This window comes from Symphalangus syndactylus, chromosome 10 (assembly GCF_028878055.3).
Source record: "Symphalangus syndactylus isolate Jambi chromosome 10, NHGRI_mSymSyn1-v2.1_pri, whole genome shotgun sequence".
NCBI classification, from domain to species: domain Eukaryota; kingdom Metazoa; phylum Chordata; class Mammalia; order Primates; family Hylobatidae; genus Symphalangus; species Symphalangus syndactylus.
Window position 1 is genome coordinate 30,385,604 of NC_072432.2, and position 20,015 is coordinate 30,405,618.

Below are 20,015 nucleotides of genomic sequence, written 5' to 3' on the forward strand. Positions count from 1 at the left end.
CATTCCACAAGTTACTTCCTCCTTCCTTTGTTCTCATCTGCCTTTGCCTCTTTTAAAAAGTTCTAAGTTGCTAGCCAATCAAAACAAATACATTTGAATGTGAAGTCCCGTTCCAGCCAATAGAAACCGGACACAGCAGTAAGGTGGATGTGTCAGGTTATAAATGACCCTTTGTTCGGTGTACTCTTGTGGCAAAACTGCTGGCGAGTGTACCCTTTCTGCAGAAAGTAAAAATGGTCTTGCTGAGGAAATTAAATTTATGTTCAAGTGCTATTTCTTTATAGCACCAAAGAACAAGCATTTCTAACATTAATCTGCCTGTGATATTTATTATTTGACTTTCATCCTAGAGAAGGTAAAATTATCTCCACCGTCATCTCTCTGGCTTTTAAAGGCCACTAGACATTGGGGAAAAAATGCATATCAAAACCACAATGATAGCAGGACTCGGTGGCTTATGCTTGTAATCCTAGCACTTTGAGAGGCCAAGGTGGGAGGATCACTTGAGGCCAGGAGTTTGAGAGCAGCCTGGGCAACACAGTACAACTCCATCTCTAAAAAAAAAATTTTTTTTAATTAGCTGGGTGTGGTGGCTCACATCTATAGTCCTAGCTACTCGGGAGGCTGAGGTGAGGGAATGGCTTGAGCCTAGGAGTTCACGGCTATAGTGAACTATGATCATGTCACTGCTCTCCAGCCTGGGCAGCAGAGCAAGACCTCATTTCCAAAACAGAAAAACAAAAAACAAAAACACCACAATGAGATACTACTTCACACCTAAGATGGCTACAATAAGAAACAAAACAAAACAAAACAAAAATGGAAGATAGCAAGTGTTGGCCAGGATGTGGGGAAATTGGAACCTTCGTACATTGCTGGTGGGAATGTAAAATAGTGCAGTCACTACAGAAAACAATTTGGTGGTTCCTCAGAAAGCTAAATATAGGATTACCGTACAACCCAGCAATTCTACTTGTAGGTATATAACCCAAAGAATTGAAAAGAGAGACTCCAAACCAATAGTATACCAATGTTCACTGCAGCATTATTCAAAATAGCCAAAAGGTGAAAACAACCCAATTCCATTAACAGATGAATGAGTGATATGGTTTGGCTCTGTGTCCCCACCCAGATCTCACCCTGAATTGTAATAATCCCCACATGTTGTGGGAGGGGCCCAGTGGGGGGTAATTTATAAAGGACGGTTCCCCTGCACATGCTCTCTCTCTTGCCTGCTGCCATGTAAGACATGACTTGGTTCTTCCTTTGCCTTCCACCATGATTGTGAGGCCTTCCCAGCCATGTGGAACTATGAGTCAATTAAACCTCTTTCCTTTACAAATTACCCAGTCTCAGGCATGTCTTCATTAGCAATGGCATGAGAACAGACTAATACAATGGGTTAAAAAAAAAAGTGGTATAAATCCAATGGAATATTAAATTGGAATATGATAATAATCCAGTGGAATATTAAGCCATAAAAAGGAATGAAGTTGGCCGGGCGTGGTGGCTCACGCCTGTAATCTCAGTACTTTGGGAGGCCTAGGTGGGTGGATAACAAGGTCAAGAGATTGAAACCATCCTGGCCAACATGGTGAAACCCCATCTCTACTAAAACTACAAAAATTAGCTGGGCGTGGTGGCACGCGCCTGTAATCCCAGCTACTTGGGAGGCTGAAGGAGAATTGCTTGAACCCAGGAGGTGGAGGTTGCGGTGAGCTGAGATTGTGCCACTGCACTCCAGCCTGGCAACAGAGCGAGACTCTGTCTCAGAAAAAAAAAAAAAAAGGAATGAAGTTGTGACAAATGTTACAACATAGATGAACCCTGAAAACTTTATGCTAAGTGAAATAAGCCAGACACAGGACAAATATTGTATGATTCCACTTACAGGAAGTATAAATGTGTCAGTGTAATTAATGCTACTGAATTGTAGAGTTTAAAATGGCAAATTTTATGTTATATATATTCTACCATAATAAAAAAATTTTTAAAAGCATCTAGATATACCACCTTGGATACCTGAAGTGAGAAACAACAAATGCCTTGTGTGTACTTTTCTCTGGCTGCATACAGCGAGAAATTCTATCCAAGCCCCAAGGAAATCAATCTTAAGCAACTTTAACAAGATGACAAAAGGTAAATTAAAATTTGTTTGGGTGATTTGTGCTGTATTTCTAATTAAATGCAAACTCCTAAGTGAAAGTGCGCTGAAAAAGCAGCATGGCCCTTAGTCACCAACTCCTTCTCATCCCACCATGCTGTTTTTTTCCCAGCCTCCACAGAGTTCCTCAAATTCTTCTATCTCTTCTGCTCCTGGCAAGTAGAATGATTCACTCTTAGTTTCAATAAATACCATATTTATTATATCATTCTCTTCTTAACTTATAGTATAAAAATTATCTTCCTGTTTCTTCTTCTTCCATCCTTTTAGCAAAACAAGTGTTCTTCAATTCCAAATTATCATGTTCTTCTAGAATGAGTTCACCACCTGTACAAGCTTTCTTCTCAAACTCAAATCCCACCCAACAAAATGGTTATTTACTTCTCCTGTTTTGCAATCAGTACCCCCTGAATGTTTAGTAATTATGTTATTATACTGGTTTAAAGTTATGGAAAAATGAGTTTTACACCAACAAACTGAAAAAAAAAAAGCAAGCAAGCCAGAAATCCCCCATTGCCCTGCAAATATAAAGCAGTCAGAGGACTTGTCTTGAAGACATCAATAATAAGAAATTACCTTAGGGTTTTCTGCAAACTTCTTCTTTGCCACTTTCCTAAGGCTTTCCTCAATTCCCTTTTTGGATTTTGCCAGGATGTCCTCTGTCTGGTCTACCAACACTACTGTGTGACCAGTTGCTGCAGCAACCTAGAGCAACAAAAGAACAATTTCTTTTTAAAAGAAAACATAACACGCACATGCACACACCCCACCCCAAAAAAACAGTGGCATTTCATATTCCACATGAATTCTACTACCATTCCATTCAAAATACTGAGTGAACATCTGATAAGTCAACATTAAGTAAACACACACTTCTTGCCAGGCACTGTTCTAAACCCTTTATATTGAATACAACAAATTCTTGAAACAACTGTAGAAGGTTAAGAAGTGGCCCTATGGTTATTCAATGGGTAGACAGCAGAGAGCCGGAATCTGAATCAAAGCCCTGAAGGCCACGCTCTAAATACTTCTCTGTACTGATTTTAACACTGCACTGTTCCATTCAGGGGCTACTAGCTACATGTGGCTATTTAAATTAATTGGAATTAAGTAAAATTAAATATTCAGTTCCTCAGTGGCACTAGCCATATTTCAAAGTGCTCAGCAGCCTGTTCCCAGAGCACCCACTCCCCAGCCACCATCCTTTTCTCCTTAGAGCTGGAGCCCCTTGTGCAGCTTGGCCTCTTGGCCCTTCTCTTCTGCAGCCCTTAAATCAGTAATAGGTAAGACTTTAAACTCCAATAATGGTGGCAAAAAGACTCCTGTCTCCAAGGGCTATTTGGTGAAAGACTCTCATGAAAATGAAGTCTTTGGGATCAGCTAATTTAGAATGGGCAATTCCCTGCCTTCACCATGCCACCCTGGCTGAGGGAGGAATCCTAGGGTAAGGGGAATGTTTAGTGAAGCTGCCCAAGCTCACACACAGCCAGCTTAGCTTAGTCACAGTGAGTGACAAATCAATCCCTATTTCATCACTGTCTGGCAATAGCTTCAGCAAGGATCATGGAATAGGTATTGTGGCTAAAAGCAGATCATTGGGTCACCTTGATTACCTTACAGGCATGTGTAAGTGAATTAGTTCAGGCCAGAAGCAAGAGGACAGGCATGACCTAATATAATCATAAATGATGCAAGAGGACAGCAGAACTGAGATATCCCTCAGGATCTGAGAAGCCCCCTGAAAACCATTGCTTTGGAACCTCGATGACACCAACAGTGTGCAGGAGGGGGGCAAGTTATCTAGAATGAACTTGCCCAGAGAAGAACAAGGAGATGACAGAAATAGTCCCAAACCATGGTCGTGATATAAGATTTCTGAAGCCAGGCAACCAAAACTCAAAAGCAGAAAACCAATGAGTAAAAGAAACAGAAACAAAAGAGCAAAACCTAAAGGCAAAGACATTCAAATCCCAAGGCAAGATTTCCAAAGAACAGTTTTCAAAATGGTAAGACAGGTTTTAAATGCAAGGTTATTTCAACTGCACTCATGGCTCCCTGAGAAAGCAGCACACGGTGGGCTCATGTCTGAGCCTGTGGACCCGCAGGCTGCATCTGCACTGTCTGGGAACCAAGGCATGAAAACACTCCCAAGACCAAAAAGTCTGACAACCAGGACTGGGCAACTGGGGCAACGGGGGATGAGTTATCTTGATACAAGGACAGAGGCAAGCAGGAAACCAGCCCATCAGCGGAACCATTCCACAGGCTGCGGGCAGGCAGCAAAGTAAAACAATGTCCCAAAAGCAAAACCCTCATCATCCCAAACCAAGGTTTTCCCCTAAGTGGCAATGGACCAAGGCCCATCTAGCCAATGATTCAAATCATCTGATGCAAATTTGAACCTCCAATTCAATAAATTCAATGTAAAAAAGCAAGAGCAATTTTTGTGCAGAAAAGACTTAACATGGCAGACCTGAGACTGCTATCCTTAGAAAAAGGCCTGTTAGCAAGGTTGGCCCTTGGCTGGCATCTGGAACTTAGATCTTTCAGGAGGGTTCTCAGCATTCCCTGATAAGTATGCCTTGCTGTGCCTAAACTGTGTGTGCAAACAATGCAGTTTATGCTACATACTTGCTTTCCTTCTGAGGGTATGGAATTTTCTAACTTGCCAGGTAGAGAGTGTTACATGACCAATCCCAACAAAAAACCTGGACACTCTAATGAGCTCTCCTGTGTTAACAGAAAAACCAAACTCTGTAAAATATTTTAAAGAGATTTATTCTGAGCCAATGAGTGACGACGGCCCAGAGAACAGTCTCAAGAGGTCCTGAGAGACTGTGCCAGAGGTGGGCTGGTGGGCAGTCAGTTGGTTTGGTTTTGTCCATTTTAGGGAGATAGGAATTGCAGGTAACATTAGAAATCAATGCATAGAAGGTAAACATTGGTTCAGGCTAAACAGGTGGGAAATCTCGGAGCTGGGGCTTACAAGTCATAGGTGGATTCAAAGATTTTCTGATTAGCAATTGGCTGAAAGAATTAAGCTTTGTTTCAAGACTTGAAGTCTGTACAAAGGAATGCTTAAATTAAGAAAAGGGAGTCTGCTGTCACATGATGCTATACAAGAGGTTGGAAAGTAAGCCACATTATAGTAGGTTAATTTTAAAAATATGTTTAACAAGAGTATGGTTTGCAGGGAATGACTTAATGCATGCCTGGCATGGCCTTAGGTTTGTTTCTACAAAGAGTCTGTTCTGTCAGTCTTTTGGTCTCTATTTTAACGTTAATACTGATCAGTTGTGCCTAAATTCCAAATGAGAGGGAGTTAGAATGAGGTGCCTCTGACCTCCCTTCCCATCATGGCTGGAAAGCTCAAATTTTCTCCCTACTTCAGTTTAAAGGCTGAAGCATTTTCTATAATTTCGGACTCTCCAAAATGCCTACACTTGCATACCTGGTCTAGTAAGAAGGCAATAATTGTATGCTGTAAATGGTTATTCCTGGCAGACTTTAAAAAAAAAATTCTTTTTACTTTAGCTTTTCTTTCCTCGATTATCTCACAAAGCTTCAGGAAAATACAAAGGAAATCTTATAGTGTAGACATTTCACAGACATACATAGAAAGGACACTCCTGCTTGAACCCAAAGTGCATATGGTTAGGTCTGAAAGGAGAAAATACAGGCAAACGAGAAATTTTAATTCTCCTTAAAATATTTTTCCATTTTATGGTAAATCTCTGTGATGCAGGTCACAATTTATTGTGTTGCAATAAACTACCACTATAGCATAACTTCAAGTGATTTCAAATTATAGTAGCATTTTCATTTTACCCATGTGCAGAGATCAACCCAATCTAAAAGTGCAAGGTTCCTTGCCATCATTTCTTATAGTCATACCCTAGAGACACAAGGTCAGTAACTTCTAAGGGCAACTTCAAGTCTTAATCATCTTTACAAACCCCAGTGCCCAACCCATGACCCACAGTGAGCAATCAATGCATGAACAACATATAACCTGATGCCTGGTACATATTAGATGCTTAATAAAATATCCACAGGAGTATAGGTCCAATGTTCTTCGATTAATCTATCCACATGGAGTTGGTGTTCATCTCCTACTGGTGCATTAGTCTAAATGGGCCATCACAGAGATGGACTCAAGATATTAGGTAGGCTATTCCTTTCTCTCATTTGGACCGTTAAAAACTACACAACTTTTATCCCCAGACTGGTTCGACAGGCTATGGTACTCTAAAGCATGGGTGAGCAGCCATAGGCCACCTTGAAGGCCACATTGTTTATTTCTGAATTATTAGTGCACTTGTCTTATTTCTTCTATGAGATCTCCAAGAGCTGAGAGAGCCAACAGAAGTCAATCTCTATCTACCCTCAGAAAGAACTTAAGCCTTGCCAGGCACGGTGGCTCACACCTGTAATCCCAGCACTTTGGGAGGCCAAGGCAGGCGGATCACAAGATCAGGAGATCAAGACCATCCTGGCTAACATGGTGAAACCCCGTCTCTACTAAAAAATACAAAAAATTAGCCGGGCGTTGTGGTGGGTGCCTGTAGTCCCAGCTACTCGGGAGGCTGAGGCAGGAGAATGGCATGAACCCGGGAGGCGGAGCTTGCAGTGAGCCGAGATCACGCCACTGCACTCCAGCCTGGGCGACAGAGCGAGACTCTGTCTCAAAAACAAACAAACAAAAACTTAAGCCTTTAAAAAGAAAAAAGCCAAATGCAACAAAAATAACAGGTGCCACATACTGAGCATCTACTATGTGCTGGGTTCATAATCTGCGTTTTCCAAGACTATTTCTGATTAATCCAACAACCCTAATCCATTTTATAGATGAGGAAAACTGAGGCTTAGAGAGGTTAAATAACGTGTTTAAGGCCCCAGGGCTAGTAAGTGAAACTAACACGTACCACCCTCAACAAGAATCCTTCAGCTTCAATCAAATTAAAGTCACAGTAATAGCAAAAATTACCTGATAAACAAGAGCACCTATCCAGACAAATGACAGTTTCCATGTCAGCATTACAGACTCAAAAGCAACACAGAACACCCTAACCCTTTTGTGGTTCTAGGACAAGCATTCTCAAAGTGTGGGTCATGAACCAGCAGCAACAATCACCTTGGGACTTGTTAGAAATACAAATTCTCAGACTCCACTCCAGACCCAGTGAATCAAACTCTGGGTAAGGGTAGTGATTCTGATGCTCACCAAGGTTACAGAACCACTGCTCTAGGATCTGTGCTCCGATCCAGCACAGATTAGAAACAACTGGGAATATTTAAAAAGCCCAAACCCCAGGCCCCACCTACAGATATTCTAATTCCTCAAGCCTGGGGTGGTGCCTAGTCATTGCTATTTTTAAAAACACCCCCAGATGCTGAGCACTGCCCTAAAATAACCTGTTGGCCCTGATCCCTATCCCTGTCTACACCAGCCACTCTTGGGTTGCCATCTATCTCCTCAAACCACTGAGAAGCTCTAAACCAACTGAGTTCCAAAGTCTTCCTGTTGCTCTCTGAAAGTTCCAGACACTATGCTGAAGACACTATTGCGAAGACTCCTCCCCCACACATTCCCCAAGGAAAAGTCAAGCCCCACCAGGCCTCCTGCCTGGGACTCTTCACATCAGGGTCTTGCTCCATCAGTCCTACATAAAGCTTGCTTCTTAATTCCTTTCTTGAAGGTCAGGCCCTGCACTTGCTTCCTTGACTATGTTTATTCCAGCCCCTTTCTCTGCAGTAGCGCTTTTCTAGCCTTGACCTCTGGCCACACTTGCATCCACCCCCTGTACAGATCCTTAATGGTCACCCGCCTGCTCCTAGCTGAATAACCACCACCTTTGAGCTTTGATCCTCCTTTCTTCTCCACAGGCTACAATGCTGGGAGAAAATCTTGAATCTCCTAGAGAAGAAATTCCTTGAAAGACTCCACAACCAACTGAAACCAGGGCCCATTGAGGTTTGCCAGCCCTAATAACAGCTCCCATAGAGAGTGCTTTCCAAATGCCAGACACCAGGCCTATCCTATCTCATTTAATTTTATTTAATCAGTTCTCCAAGGTCAAATGTCAATTTTAATGAAGCATCACTTTAGTTATGTAGTTTGTTCTTTCGAAACAAGATAATTATGATATTAAAATCTGGATTAAATGAGCATATGACTGTTTTTGATATTTGGAAGAGGAAAATTCATCACAGTTACCATTATGCCTATAACTAATTATTCTTCCAAAGAATGAATCCGGGCAACACACACATTTACAACATAAATACTGTACTGACCATTGTGAGGCCCCATTCTTTAGCATTCAAAGTCCTAACACCAACATTATCAAGTGCCTGTAATTGCTCCATTCTCCCACCACTTTTCTTTCTTCAACTTATGGCAAAATGTCCTTGGAGGAGACACTGTGGCTTCATTTGGCACAAATAATAATATGAACACAAATGCACATAAAGGCATGGATATCTCAGATCTCGTTAGTGATGAAACATTCAAATCATCCAGAATACACTTGTATGAATTCTAGGATCATCCAAAAAAAGGCAAATTTTAAGAGTTTTTAACTTAAGTTTTAGATCCCCAAAGACCCTAGTTTGAAAAACAATGGCTTGATTTAATCTTTTTGGTAACCATAAGATCAAATATTAAGAAAGAAGGTATCTTGATTAGGAGTTTCCAATACAGAAAAGAAAGAAAGAAAGAAAAAAAAGGTGTATATGGTGAGTTACAGTATCAAAAAAACATTTAAACTGAATACAGTGTTATCACTCGGTTTAACATTCCTTTTAGTACCACATAACATCCTGAATACTAGTTTAGGGACATCTTACCTCTTTAATAGCCTCCCAGCTGGGCTTCCAGCCTCGAAGCTCAGCTCTCCCAACCCTTAACATCTCTGCAGGGTCATGTTCCTTCCTCCAGCAGACACCCAGGTCTTGAAATGTAACTCCTAAGGCTGTCCTACACATGTTCTTCAGCTGCTTCTTTTGACCCTAAAAATCTCTTTTCCATCTAACTTCTCTCTTCATTCCTTTCTTGAAAGAATTATCCCTCATTCCTGCTGAGGCCAACCTCTTTCCTATGACAGATATGGAAGTTCATGGTTATGGCTTCCAGTTACTCCTCCTGAATAAAATCTGGGGTCCTTCAAGTTTGGATTATTCATTCACAGCCTTTGGTTACATGTTGATTTGAGGCTGCAAACAGAACAAGTAGTGCTAAGTTTCTCTTGAAAGCCAGGCAGCTGCACTGGAGCATACCACAACTTGGACAGCAAAGAAGCCTTTGTACAGTTTGGGTAAAAAAATGCAGAGGTTAGAAAATGCTTCCTTTTGAATGATCAAAGGTTACAGACAAAAACACTTGGCTTCTCAGAGGTGTGTGCTTTTGATCCTCTGCCCAAGACTTGTGCTCCCCTAGGGATGGACCAAAACTATCACTTAGAGCACCACGCTGCGCATGCCACTGCATTCATTCCTTCACTGACTGCAGCCTATTGACTCAACACCTGCCTTCCAAGGTGAACAAAACAAAATCCCCTACTCTCAGAGAGCTTGCACTTCTTATAAATTATCCCCTCTGATCTTCATAAATGCCTTTGGGGAAGGCACATTATTCTCACTATCTACACGTGACAGTGAGCTCAAGCTGCCTGCTCACATGCCTTTCTTGACCCTGGAAGGCATGGTGAGGTCTGAGGGCAATAGCCTGAAACAGCACTGAGACAGGTAAGGGCCAGGCTCTAGAGCCTGTGTGCCAAGTTGGGGATGGAAAACATTCCTTAACCTCAGCAGGCTGTCTCCTCATCTATAAAACAGGGGCAACAGGGTTGTTGGGAGGGTTAAATGGGTTAATAAAAGTCAAAAACCCGCAGTGGTGCCTGGCACATCACAATAGCTTGGGGTTTTTTTTTTTTTTGGTTTGTTTAATTCTGGGCTGCCCCCTTCTTCTTTCTGCAAGGGTCTGAGGCGTATTGTTGAATCCAGGCACAGCCTTCTAAGGTAAAGTATTTTATTTTGCTTTTGATCTTATGATTCTTACATCTTCTGATTTCATGACTTGTTTTTCAGTTTTCAAGTTTTCCCTTCTGTGTCCTTCTATTTTTTTACAAACAGGCTGGGATCTTGCTCCATATAAAAAGGGAGGAAGAAAAGGACCTTCCTTAATCACCTGAGGCTGGCCTTTGCTTTACCACCAAAGTCTTTAAATTACTTGGTGGCATGGTGATATGTGGAGAAACAAGCCTATAATTGGAGTTCCTGAGTTTAAAACCTGGCTATGATTTGAATGTGCCCTCTTCAAAAGTCAGGTGCTGGCAATATGATAGTATTGAGAGGTGCAGCCTTTAAGAGATTAGGCCATAAGGGCTCCTCCCTCATGAATGGGGTTAAAGGCTTTTATAAAAGGACTTGACGGAGAAAGTTCGTCTAGCTTTCTTCCACCTTCTGCCATGTGCAGACAGCCTTCTTACCCCCGGCAAGACACAACAAGTAGGTCTGCACCAGACACCAATGTTGGTACCTCAATCTTGGACTTCTCAGCCTCCAGAACTATGAGAAAATAAATTTCTGTTCTTTATAAATTACCCAGTCTCAGGTATTCTGTTAATAGCAGCAAAAAAAAAAAAAAAAAAGACTAAGACACTGATTTAGCCACTCACTCACTGTGTGACTTTGGGTGAGCTATGAAGCCTCTATGTCTTGGTTTCCTGATCTGTCATAAAGGTTAGTAACAAAGGTACCCACCTCGGAGAACTGTTGTGAGGATTAAAGAAGTTAATGTGTTTAACGTGCTTAGACCAGTGCCAGACACGTGAAGGTGCACAAAGCTTGTTAGCTGCTATTTTACTCACTACACTTGGTGCTTCTACTTTCTCCTGAGCCATTAAATTCCTAAACTCTAGTAATATGGCTTATTTCAGTCTGTTAGTGCTGCTATAACAAAATACCAAAGACTGGGTAATGTATAAACAACAGAGATCAAGATCATCAGCATGTTCAGTGTCTGGTGAGGGCTGTTCTCTGCGTCCAAGATGGTGCCTTGTTGCTGCATGCTCTGGAGCAAAGGTCCCCAACCTTTTTTGGCACCAGGAAGACATGGGAGACAATTTCATGGAAGACAATTTTTCCACCGTCTTGCAGGGAAGAGGGGATGGTTTGGGGATGATTCAAGTGCATTACATTTATTGTGCACTTTATTTCTATTATTATTACATTGTAATATATAATGAAATAATTGTACATCTCACCACAATGCAGAATTAGTGGGAGCTCTGAGCTTATTCTGCTGCATCTAGACGGTGCCATCTGGGGATAATGGGAGACAGTGACAGATCATCAGGCATTAGATTCTCACAAGGACATGAAACCTAGATCCCTCACATGCACAGTTCACAATAGGATTCATGCTCCTATGAGAATCTAATGCCACTCTTGATCCAACAGGAGGCAGAGCTCAGGCAGTAATGCAAGTGATGGGGAGCGGCTATAAATACAAATGAAGCCTTGCTAGCAGCACACATCCTTCTATGTGGCCTGGTTCCTTACGGGCCATGGACCAGGAGTTAGGGACCCCTGCTCTGGAGGGGATGAGCACTGTGTCCTCACATGGCAGAAGGGAGAAAAGGCAAAGTTGGTCTCTCAAGCCCCTTTAAATGGCACTAAGCTGTTCATGAATACAGAACCCTCATGACCTAATCACCTTCTAAAGGCCTTATCTCTTAATAGTGCTGCACTGGGGATTCAGCTTCGACATAAATTTTGGTGGGAACACAAACATTTCTATCAGAGTAGCTTCCTCCACCACCACTGCTGCATGAAATTAGATACAGTTGGTCCCCTCTTTATCTGTGGTTTTACTTTCTGTAGTTTCAGTTACCAACAGTCAACTATGGTCCAAAAATATTAAATGGGAAATTATAGAAATAAATGATGCATGTTTTAAATTGCATGTCATTCTGAGTCGTGTGATGCAATCTCGTATTGTCCTGCTTGGGAGGAGAATCATCACCTGGTCCAGCATATCCACACTGTAAACTACCCAATCCATTAGTCACTTGATAGCTGACTGGGTTATCAGATCAAAAAGACATAGTATATATAGGATTTGGTACTATCTGCAGTTTCATGCATCCACTGAGGGTCTAGGAATGTACTCCCTCCCCTCGTAAGCGGGGACTACTGTAACTTATCAATGGTCTACTAAATTGCTAAAGTCAATGCCTGTGCTTGGGCTTCATCTTCTACAATAGCCCTGCACATTGCCAATAAAAGTTTCATTTTTGAAACTCTTCAGTTTCTTATCTGTCTGTTCCTTTTAGCCATATTAATTGACCTCTCTTGATCTTCTAAGCCTATAAACAAGGACATCCTTCAAGGTTCTGTTTCCAATATAATTTCCTTCTGAAATTCCAATCATTCTCATACTTCCAACTGTGCCTGAAACCAAAATAATCTATCTAAGCTGCAGTCATCACCTTGACCCTAAAATCAATTCTCCTTGGCCTTCATTAATGGCACCACTATTCTGTAGGTCACAATTTTCTGGACAACACTTTTTCCTTAATCCCAACCCTTAACTGCTGTCCAGAAATGTTCTATCCATTATTCAGGCCCATTTCAAATGCTACCCTCTCCATGAAGCCTTTTCCTAAATGAATGTACTTTCTATTTTGAAACCTCAGAGCTAGATTTTTACTGCTCTTATTGTACTACTTTACACCAAAGTAAACTGTGTCATTTAGATCTCTGTCTAATCTCTGCTCTTAGATTTAAAATCCCTTAATGGCAGAAATTGATTTGGTCTTTGTATCCCTTAGTACTTATCACATGCCTTGAATATGATAGCTGTTCAATAACTGCTAAATAACAAATGCTTTGGATAGTAGTAACCTGATTCTGTAGTCTTCCCCAGCCACACCACATGTCTCCTTCCTCTGTGCTATCTCATGGCTCTGTGCCCTTGCTCATGTGGTTTCCTCTGCCAGACATGTCCTGCTCCCTCACTGCTGCTTCATGGACTTCAACTTACCCTTCATAATCTAACATGGACACCACCTCTCCTTTAGTGAAACTTCTCCCAACCCTTAGTAGAGGTAATCACTTCTTCTTTGTGCCTCTAGTGATTTACAGATACAGCAGATCTTTTGTGCAGGAATTCAAATACTGAAAGAAAATAACTGGGTGTGGCGCTGGTGTGAACCACCAATGGCTGCTCAGTTATGTAATGGCAGCCCAGTCCCCAGGATGTGAACAGAACAGAGAAATAAAAACTTAACTGGTTATAGACTATTTCATGTCATAAGAATCTCACTGATTTCAGAATAAAACTTATTAACCAACCAGCAGAGCATAGGAGAAATCCCAGATGTGAAAGATGAATGATACACTTGAAATAGAAAAGCTAACCATACCAACCTTTTCTTCTTTAAAAAACTGATATGTAATAGCTGTACATATTTTTGGGGTACATGTGACATTTTGATACCTGCCTAAAATCTGTAATGATCAAATCAGGGTACTGGGATATCCAACACCCTGAACACTTATCTTCTCTTTGCCAACACCAACTTTAGATGATGAAATCAAGATAGTACGGAGAGACCTTTCAAAAGTGCTGTTGCATCATCCACTTCAGATTGTCAAGCTGCTGTTACCACAAATCCCATAGGGTGGTTAGGGTGGTTAGGAACACTCCTATTTGCATAGGGTGGTTAGGAACACTCCTATCTGCAGGCCAACTAGAATTTCCAGTAAATACAAATTCCATAGAATTTCCAGTAAACACAAATTTCATAAACATACAGGCAGTACAATGTATACATGTATCTTTTTTTTAACATAAGCCTTTTTAATGTCCCTTTTTCCTTAGCGTAAGATATATATACACACTATATGTCATATCACATCTTAAGTATTTAAAAACCATACTTTAAGGTAAGGTATGTAAACTATTATAACTTTCATCTGTTTCAGATCAAATCCCAGATATGACAGGTAGGCTGTCTGTGCCTTCATTACAATTAGTTGTTCATACCTGTATTTCTTCCACTACACAGTAGGTTTCTCAAGAGCAGCAATCACATCTTACTTTTTACGTGGCCTGATGTCTAGCACAAGGCAGATATTTCCTACTCATGAAATGAACACTTGAATGACAGAGCTATTTTTTCATAAGCCTCAATTTGTAAATTATTTTAGAAATAAGTTCTCAAGAAGTCATGACTGGTTTTGTTGGTAGAAACCTTTATGACAAACTTTGTGTAAGCTTCAAGTTACTTTAAAATTATGAGAAATCACATTATTAGTTTGAAAAGGATAGTAAGAAAAAAAAGGAGCTAATAGCCAGAGTCTTTAGTCAATTACTAAGTGGAAAAAACGCCACAAAAGTCTCTCTCTGTTATTTTGGTGAGCAGATTAACTGCTTTCTAGTACTGGTGGTTGTGATGCTAGGTAAAACGGGAAATGTAGGGCAGTTGCTATGCATTGCCCAATGCAAGATCAATATTCTTTAAGTGGTATCCAGCCCTGTGATTTCAAAATGGATGTGTGCTTAATTCACTCCAACATGTGAATGTGTCTTATACCTTTCATCCAAGAGGCTGTAAGTAAGGCCAGAGGCATGCCAACCCTGTGTCTGTGCCTGTCTGTGAGGGGCACATGTGTGAATCAGGTCAGAGATGGCCACAGACACACAAGCTCACTGCTCTCCAACACAGGTTTCTTCTCTATCACAGAAGGGAAACTAACACACCCAACTTCTCAACTACATTAAGAGATTGGCAAAAGCATTTATTGTTCAGGTTTATTAGCTACAGATAATCAGGATCATCAATTTTGAGAGGAGGAAGACAACCCAGAGATCATTCAGTGTGGTGGCTCTCAAACGTTTTAGCCATGAACACCTTTTTCCATAAGAATGCATATTGAAGACCAACATGTAAAACAAAGGTCAGAGAAGGAAACTTTGCTAACCTTCCAGGAACCATGAAGGAGATTCATGAAATCTCTAATGTCCATCACAGTATAATGTTAAAAACCTCTGATCTATTCATACCCATTAGGATGGCTATTACTAAAAAAATAGAACATAACAAGTGTTGGCAAGAACATGGAGAAACAGGAACCCCTGTGCATTGCTGATACACTGTAAAATGGTGCAGCTGCTGGGAAAACAGTACAGCAGTACATCCAAAATTATATACCCCAAAATATTGAAAACAGCCACTTGAACAGATATTTGTACAATCATGTTCAAGCAGCAATATTCACAATAACCAAAAAATGAAAGCAGCTCAAGTGTCCATTGATAGATGAATGGATAAACAAAATGTGGTCTATGCATACAATGGAATATTACTCAGCTGAAAAAGGATGGGGATTCTGGCACATGCTACAACATGGATGAACCATGAAGATACTATGCTGAGTGAAATAGGCCTGTCACAAAAGGACAAATATTATATGATTCCACATATATGAAGTAACTAGAATAGTTAAATTCATTGAAACAAAGCGGAACAGTGGTTGCCAAGGGATGGGAGCAGGGAGAATGGGGAGTTGCTGTTTAATGGGTACAGAGTTTCAGTTTTGCAACATGAAAATAATTCTGGAGATGGACAGTGCTGATGATTACACAACAATGTGAATGTATAAGGCCACTGAACTGTACCCTTAAAAATGGTTAAGAGGGGCTTGGCATGGTAGCTCACACCTGTAATCCCAGCACTTTCGGAGGCCAAGGCGGGCGGATCACCTGAGGTCAGGAGTTCAAGACCAGCCTGTCCAACATGGCAGAAACTCGTCTCTACTAAAAAATATAAAAATCAGCTGGGCGTGGTGGCGGGCGCCCGTAATCCTAAATACTTGGGAGGCCGAGGCATGAGAATTGCTTGAATCCGGGAGGCAGAGGTTGCAGTGAGCCAAAATCACGCCACTGCACTCCAGCCTGATGACAGAACGAGATTCTGTCCCCCCCCCCAAAAAAAAAAGGTTAAGAGAGTAAATTTTATGTTATGTATATTTTACCACAACTGAAACAAAAACAACCTATAATTAGCCAGGCGTGGTGGCACATGCCTGTAATCCCAGCTGCCTGGGAGGCTGGGGCAGAAGAATCACTTGAACCCAGGAGGGTTGAACCCGGAGGTTGCAGTGAGCCAAGATTGTGCCACTGCACTCCAGCCTGGGTGACAGAGTGAGACTCCGTCTCAAAAAACCAAAAAGATATGTCATACATATAGGCAATAGTGTTCCATCTGAAATGCAGTTCTGTGTGAGGTACTTCTGTCTGTGTCACTTACTCCGCCAAACTTCCATGGCTCCTCATGATCAAATCAAGTTCAAATTCTACAAATGGCATGCAAGGCCCTTAAAGGACTGGGATTCACCTCCTCTCCAGACATACCACTCACTATTGCCTCATGCAGGACAGTCTTAACACCACCACAAGGCCAGTAGCTCCCTACATCTGCCTCTCAACTCCAGCCCTTCTCTTGGCCTCACCTTCTCCCCAACTTCACCTATTAACTAAGCCTAAAAATCGGCCGGGCGCAGTGGCTCACACCTGTAATCCCAGCACTTTGGAAGGCTAAGGCGGGCAGATCATGAAGTCAGGAGTTAGGGACCAGCCTGACCAACATGGTGAAACCCTGTCTCTACTAAAAATACAAAAATTAGCCAGGCGTGGTGGTGCACACCTGTAATCCCAGCTCCTCGGAAGGCTGAGGCAGAAGAATTGCTTGAACCTGGGAGGTGGACACTGCAGTGAGCCAAGATCGCGCCTCTGCACTCTAGCCTGGGTGACAGAGTGAGACTCCATCTTAAAACAAAACAAAACAAAGAATCATTTCCAGATAGTAAGCCTACTCCCCAAGATCCTCTCAGCCCTAAGCTAGATGTCCCCCCACGTGCCCTGTAACACCCCTCATCTGTGTACCACAGCACCTACCAAACTATGTTATAGTAATCTGAACTCTTCTACTGTAGGCTCCTGACCAAATGGCATTCATCTTTGTACACTGAGAACCTAGACCCTGCCTGGCTGTGGCTGGCCCTCAGGGAATGTTGACTGAATAAACACATTTGTTGGTAAAGTCAAGATGAGACCTGGTGGCTCTTTCCACTGCTGTAGCTGATGGCCTCTCCTGATAACGTAAGCTCTATTTAGAAAATAACTGCAGAGAAACAAGTACAATTCATTCTCCTGAGTCATGCAGTAACACCCAAGTTACCGCCAACTTTCTGGGATGGAGAAGGCAGTGGAGAAGTGAACCACAAAAAAAGAAAGGCCTTCTTTTTCTCCTTTCACAGACATCTGTTATTTTTACAACAAATGAGGAGGACTCTTCCTGGCAGTTTAACTTGAGTGACCATAATTTAAATCAACCCACTGAGAACTCATGTTTTATATTACAGTGACGTACACGCTGGTAAGACCTTGAGGACAAGCAGTCTGCAATGGAAAAAAAATATTTGAAGGCTATGTCCTCAGCTCCATGACTTTTCTAGGCCTGGTGGAAGGCAGGCTTAGCTAGAGAGGAAATATTTTTAGACACGGGTGCTTCAGTTGTAAAAATAGGCTAAGTGACTAGCACATGTGTCAAAGCCCCAGAGTACTCTGACCACAGGACCAAGTAAACATGCCAAGCAGAAGCACACTGGATTTATTTATCTTTGTAGACGTATCAAGAAGATTTGAAGCAGCTTTCTCTGAAGCACAACTTGAGTGGTGAGTCTATGAGACCTACATCAACTGGCATGGTGACTGGTCTCCCTATCATCTCCTTCCTCAACAGTTCCACTGGATGTCCCATGTGCCCAGACATTACAAGGAGGGCCACCGTTTTCATCCTCTCTCTGGAAAATCCCAAAGTTATGCAAACTATCTACCACACATGATTTCTGACTTTCTCCAGATCCCCAGAATAAGTAGACTGAGTCAGGGCTCCCTGAGGCCAACTGCGCTTCAGAGGCTGCAGCGCCTTAACAGCAAGTCCTGCCTTTTACGGTTGTCATGGTTTGATCCAGAGAGGAAAAAAGTCATACGACAGTTGCATCTCTCAGGGCTGGCATTTCTGGGTTTATGATTGTCTCTGGTTGTGTAATGTCTTGAACTCTGCCATCAGCACAAGTTGTCTTCCCTGACTTCAACAATTAGCAAAAGGTGTTCTGTTGAGGATGTCAACCACCACCACCACAACCAGCTGGTTTGTTCTTTTTTTGTTTTTTGAGAAGGAGTCTTGCTCTTTTGGCCAGGCTGGAGTGTAGTGGTGTGATCTTGGCTCACTGCACCCTCTGCCTCCTGGGTTCAAGCAATTCTTCCACCTCAGTCTCCTGAGTAGCTGGGACCGCAGGTGTGTGTACCATGCTCAGCTAATTTTTGTATTTTTAGTAGATACAGGGTTTAACTTTGTTGGCCAGTCTAGTCTCGAATTCCTGACTTCAAAGTGATCCGCTTGCCTCAGCCTCCTGAAGTGATGGGATTACAGGCGTGAGCCACCACACCTGGACTGGTTTTTTCTTCAAACAGTTAAATTAATTGGCCAGACTGCTTTATTAGACTTCAAATTTTACATTTCAAAAAGTATTTCTAAAAGGCAAAGAAAGTGTGCACCCATTTTTAGACTAGAATTGTGTTACATAGTTTTTTTTAAACTCAGTAAGTGTGTAGGTTTCATAATAACCCAGATAACCTCTCCCAGGCTTCTCACCTCCCACAAATTCTGAAAAGGTAAAGGGATAACCAGACATGTCAACAGCATGGTTATATTTAAGAATCCTTGGAAGATGTTGCTATGATGGACACTTTCCGGGTAGAGGAGAGTTATAAATCCAAATGTCTCTCCAGGAAGACTAATATGACAATGTTTGCCATGATGAGTGGGCTTTTTCTTTTAGTTTTTGCTGAAAGGACCAATTAAGAGGCTCCCATGACAATTCAGGTTAACACACCTGGTCTAGGAACTGCAAAGGAGAGGGCAGAGGAAAGAGCTCTCCCCTGATCGAAAAGTTACAGAGCCTTTTCTGGTATGGAGACACTGATTGTGATCCCATCTTCAGAGTACATGTGGCTGGAAGAACAACTGCAGCAACAGGAGGGGCAAGCTCTCTGGAAAAAGCTGGAGGGGTAAGAGGGAGGGAAGATAATGAATTAGATCTTGGCAGGTGAGTTTGAGTCTGCCATGGGCAGAAGGATGGCAGCACAGCACCCTGCTGTAGACGACCAGCAGGCAGACTAACTTTGAGTCCAGAGCTAAGGAGACGTCAACCTGGGATGTACTGATTCCGGAGAGCCACAGAGGAGCCCCTGCCATGGATGCCACACTTCTCCCCACAATACAGCACACGCCAGAGGTGCAGGCAGAACTGAATTCAGGCTTGGGGATTTACAGGCAGCAGAACAGAAAAGAAACTCAAGTTCTGGCCCCAGCTCCGCCTCCGACCATTGACCCCAGGAACCATCTCTGCAGGGGTTATTATTATAATGGTCACATGAAATTAAATAAATCAAAATTATTTGAACAGAATAAAGTGTCATATTTTGTAGAGTGGTTTTAGCTCTACGAAAGCCAGTAAATGGTACACTGAGATTATGTTTCTCAATAACCCACATAAATAAGTCTTAACATCTTTAGAATTGCTAGAACTCCCTATATCAGAACTCTTCCGACAGTGAAGACAACCTAAGAGAAATCCTCACTAGATCAGGTCTGATGGGTCTATGTGAAAGCAGCTAATATTTATCAGACAGTTACTATCAAATACACTAATGCTATTCTAGGAGCTTGTATATTAGTTCATTTAACTTTTACAACTGTGAGGTGAGTCTCATTAT

At 41.9% G+C, this 20,015-nt stretch overlaps 1 protein-coding gene across 4 annotated transcripts in view; it reads right to left on the minus strand.

The window, feature by feature from the left end:
* Positions 1-20,015, minus strand: part of HADH (hydroxyacyl-CoA dehydrogenase) — a 48,400-nt gene that overhangs the window by 22,893 nt on the left and 5,492 nt on the right. For 3 of the 4 annotated variants that reach the window (XM_055296792.2, XM_055296789.2, XM_055296790.2), the window contains exon 2: positions 2,741-2,869. In XM_055296792.2, coding sequence (XP_055152767.1) covers positions 2,741-2,869 — 129 coding nt within the window. Of the gene's footprint in view, positions 1-2,740; positions 2,870-9,013; positions 9,316-20,015 lie in introns of those variants that run through there. The other variant, XM_055296791.2, reaches the window with a different exon arrangement.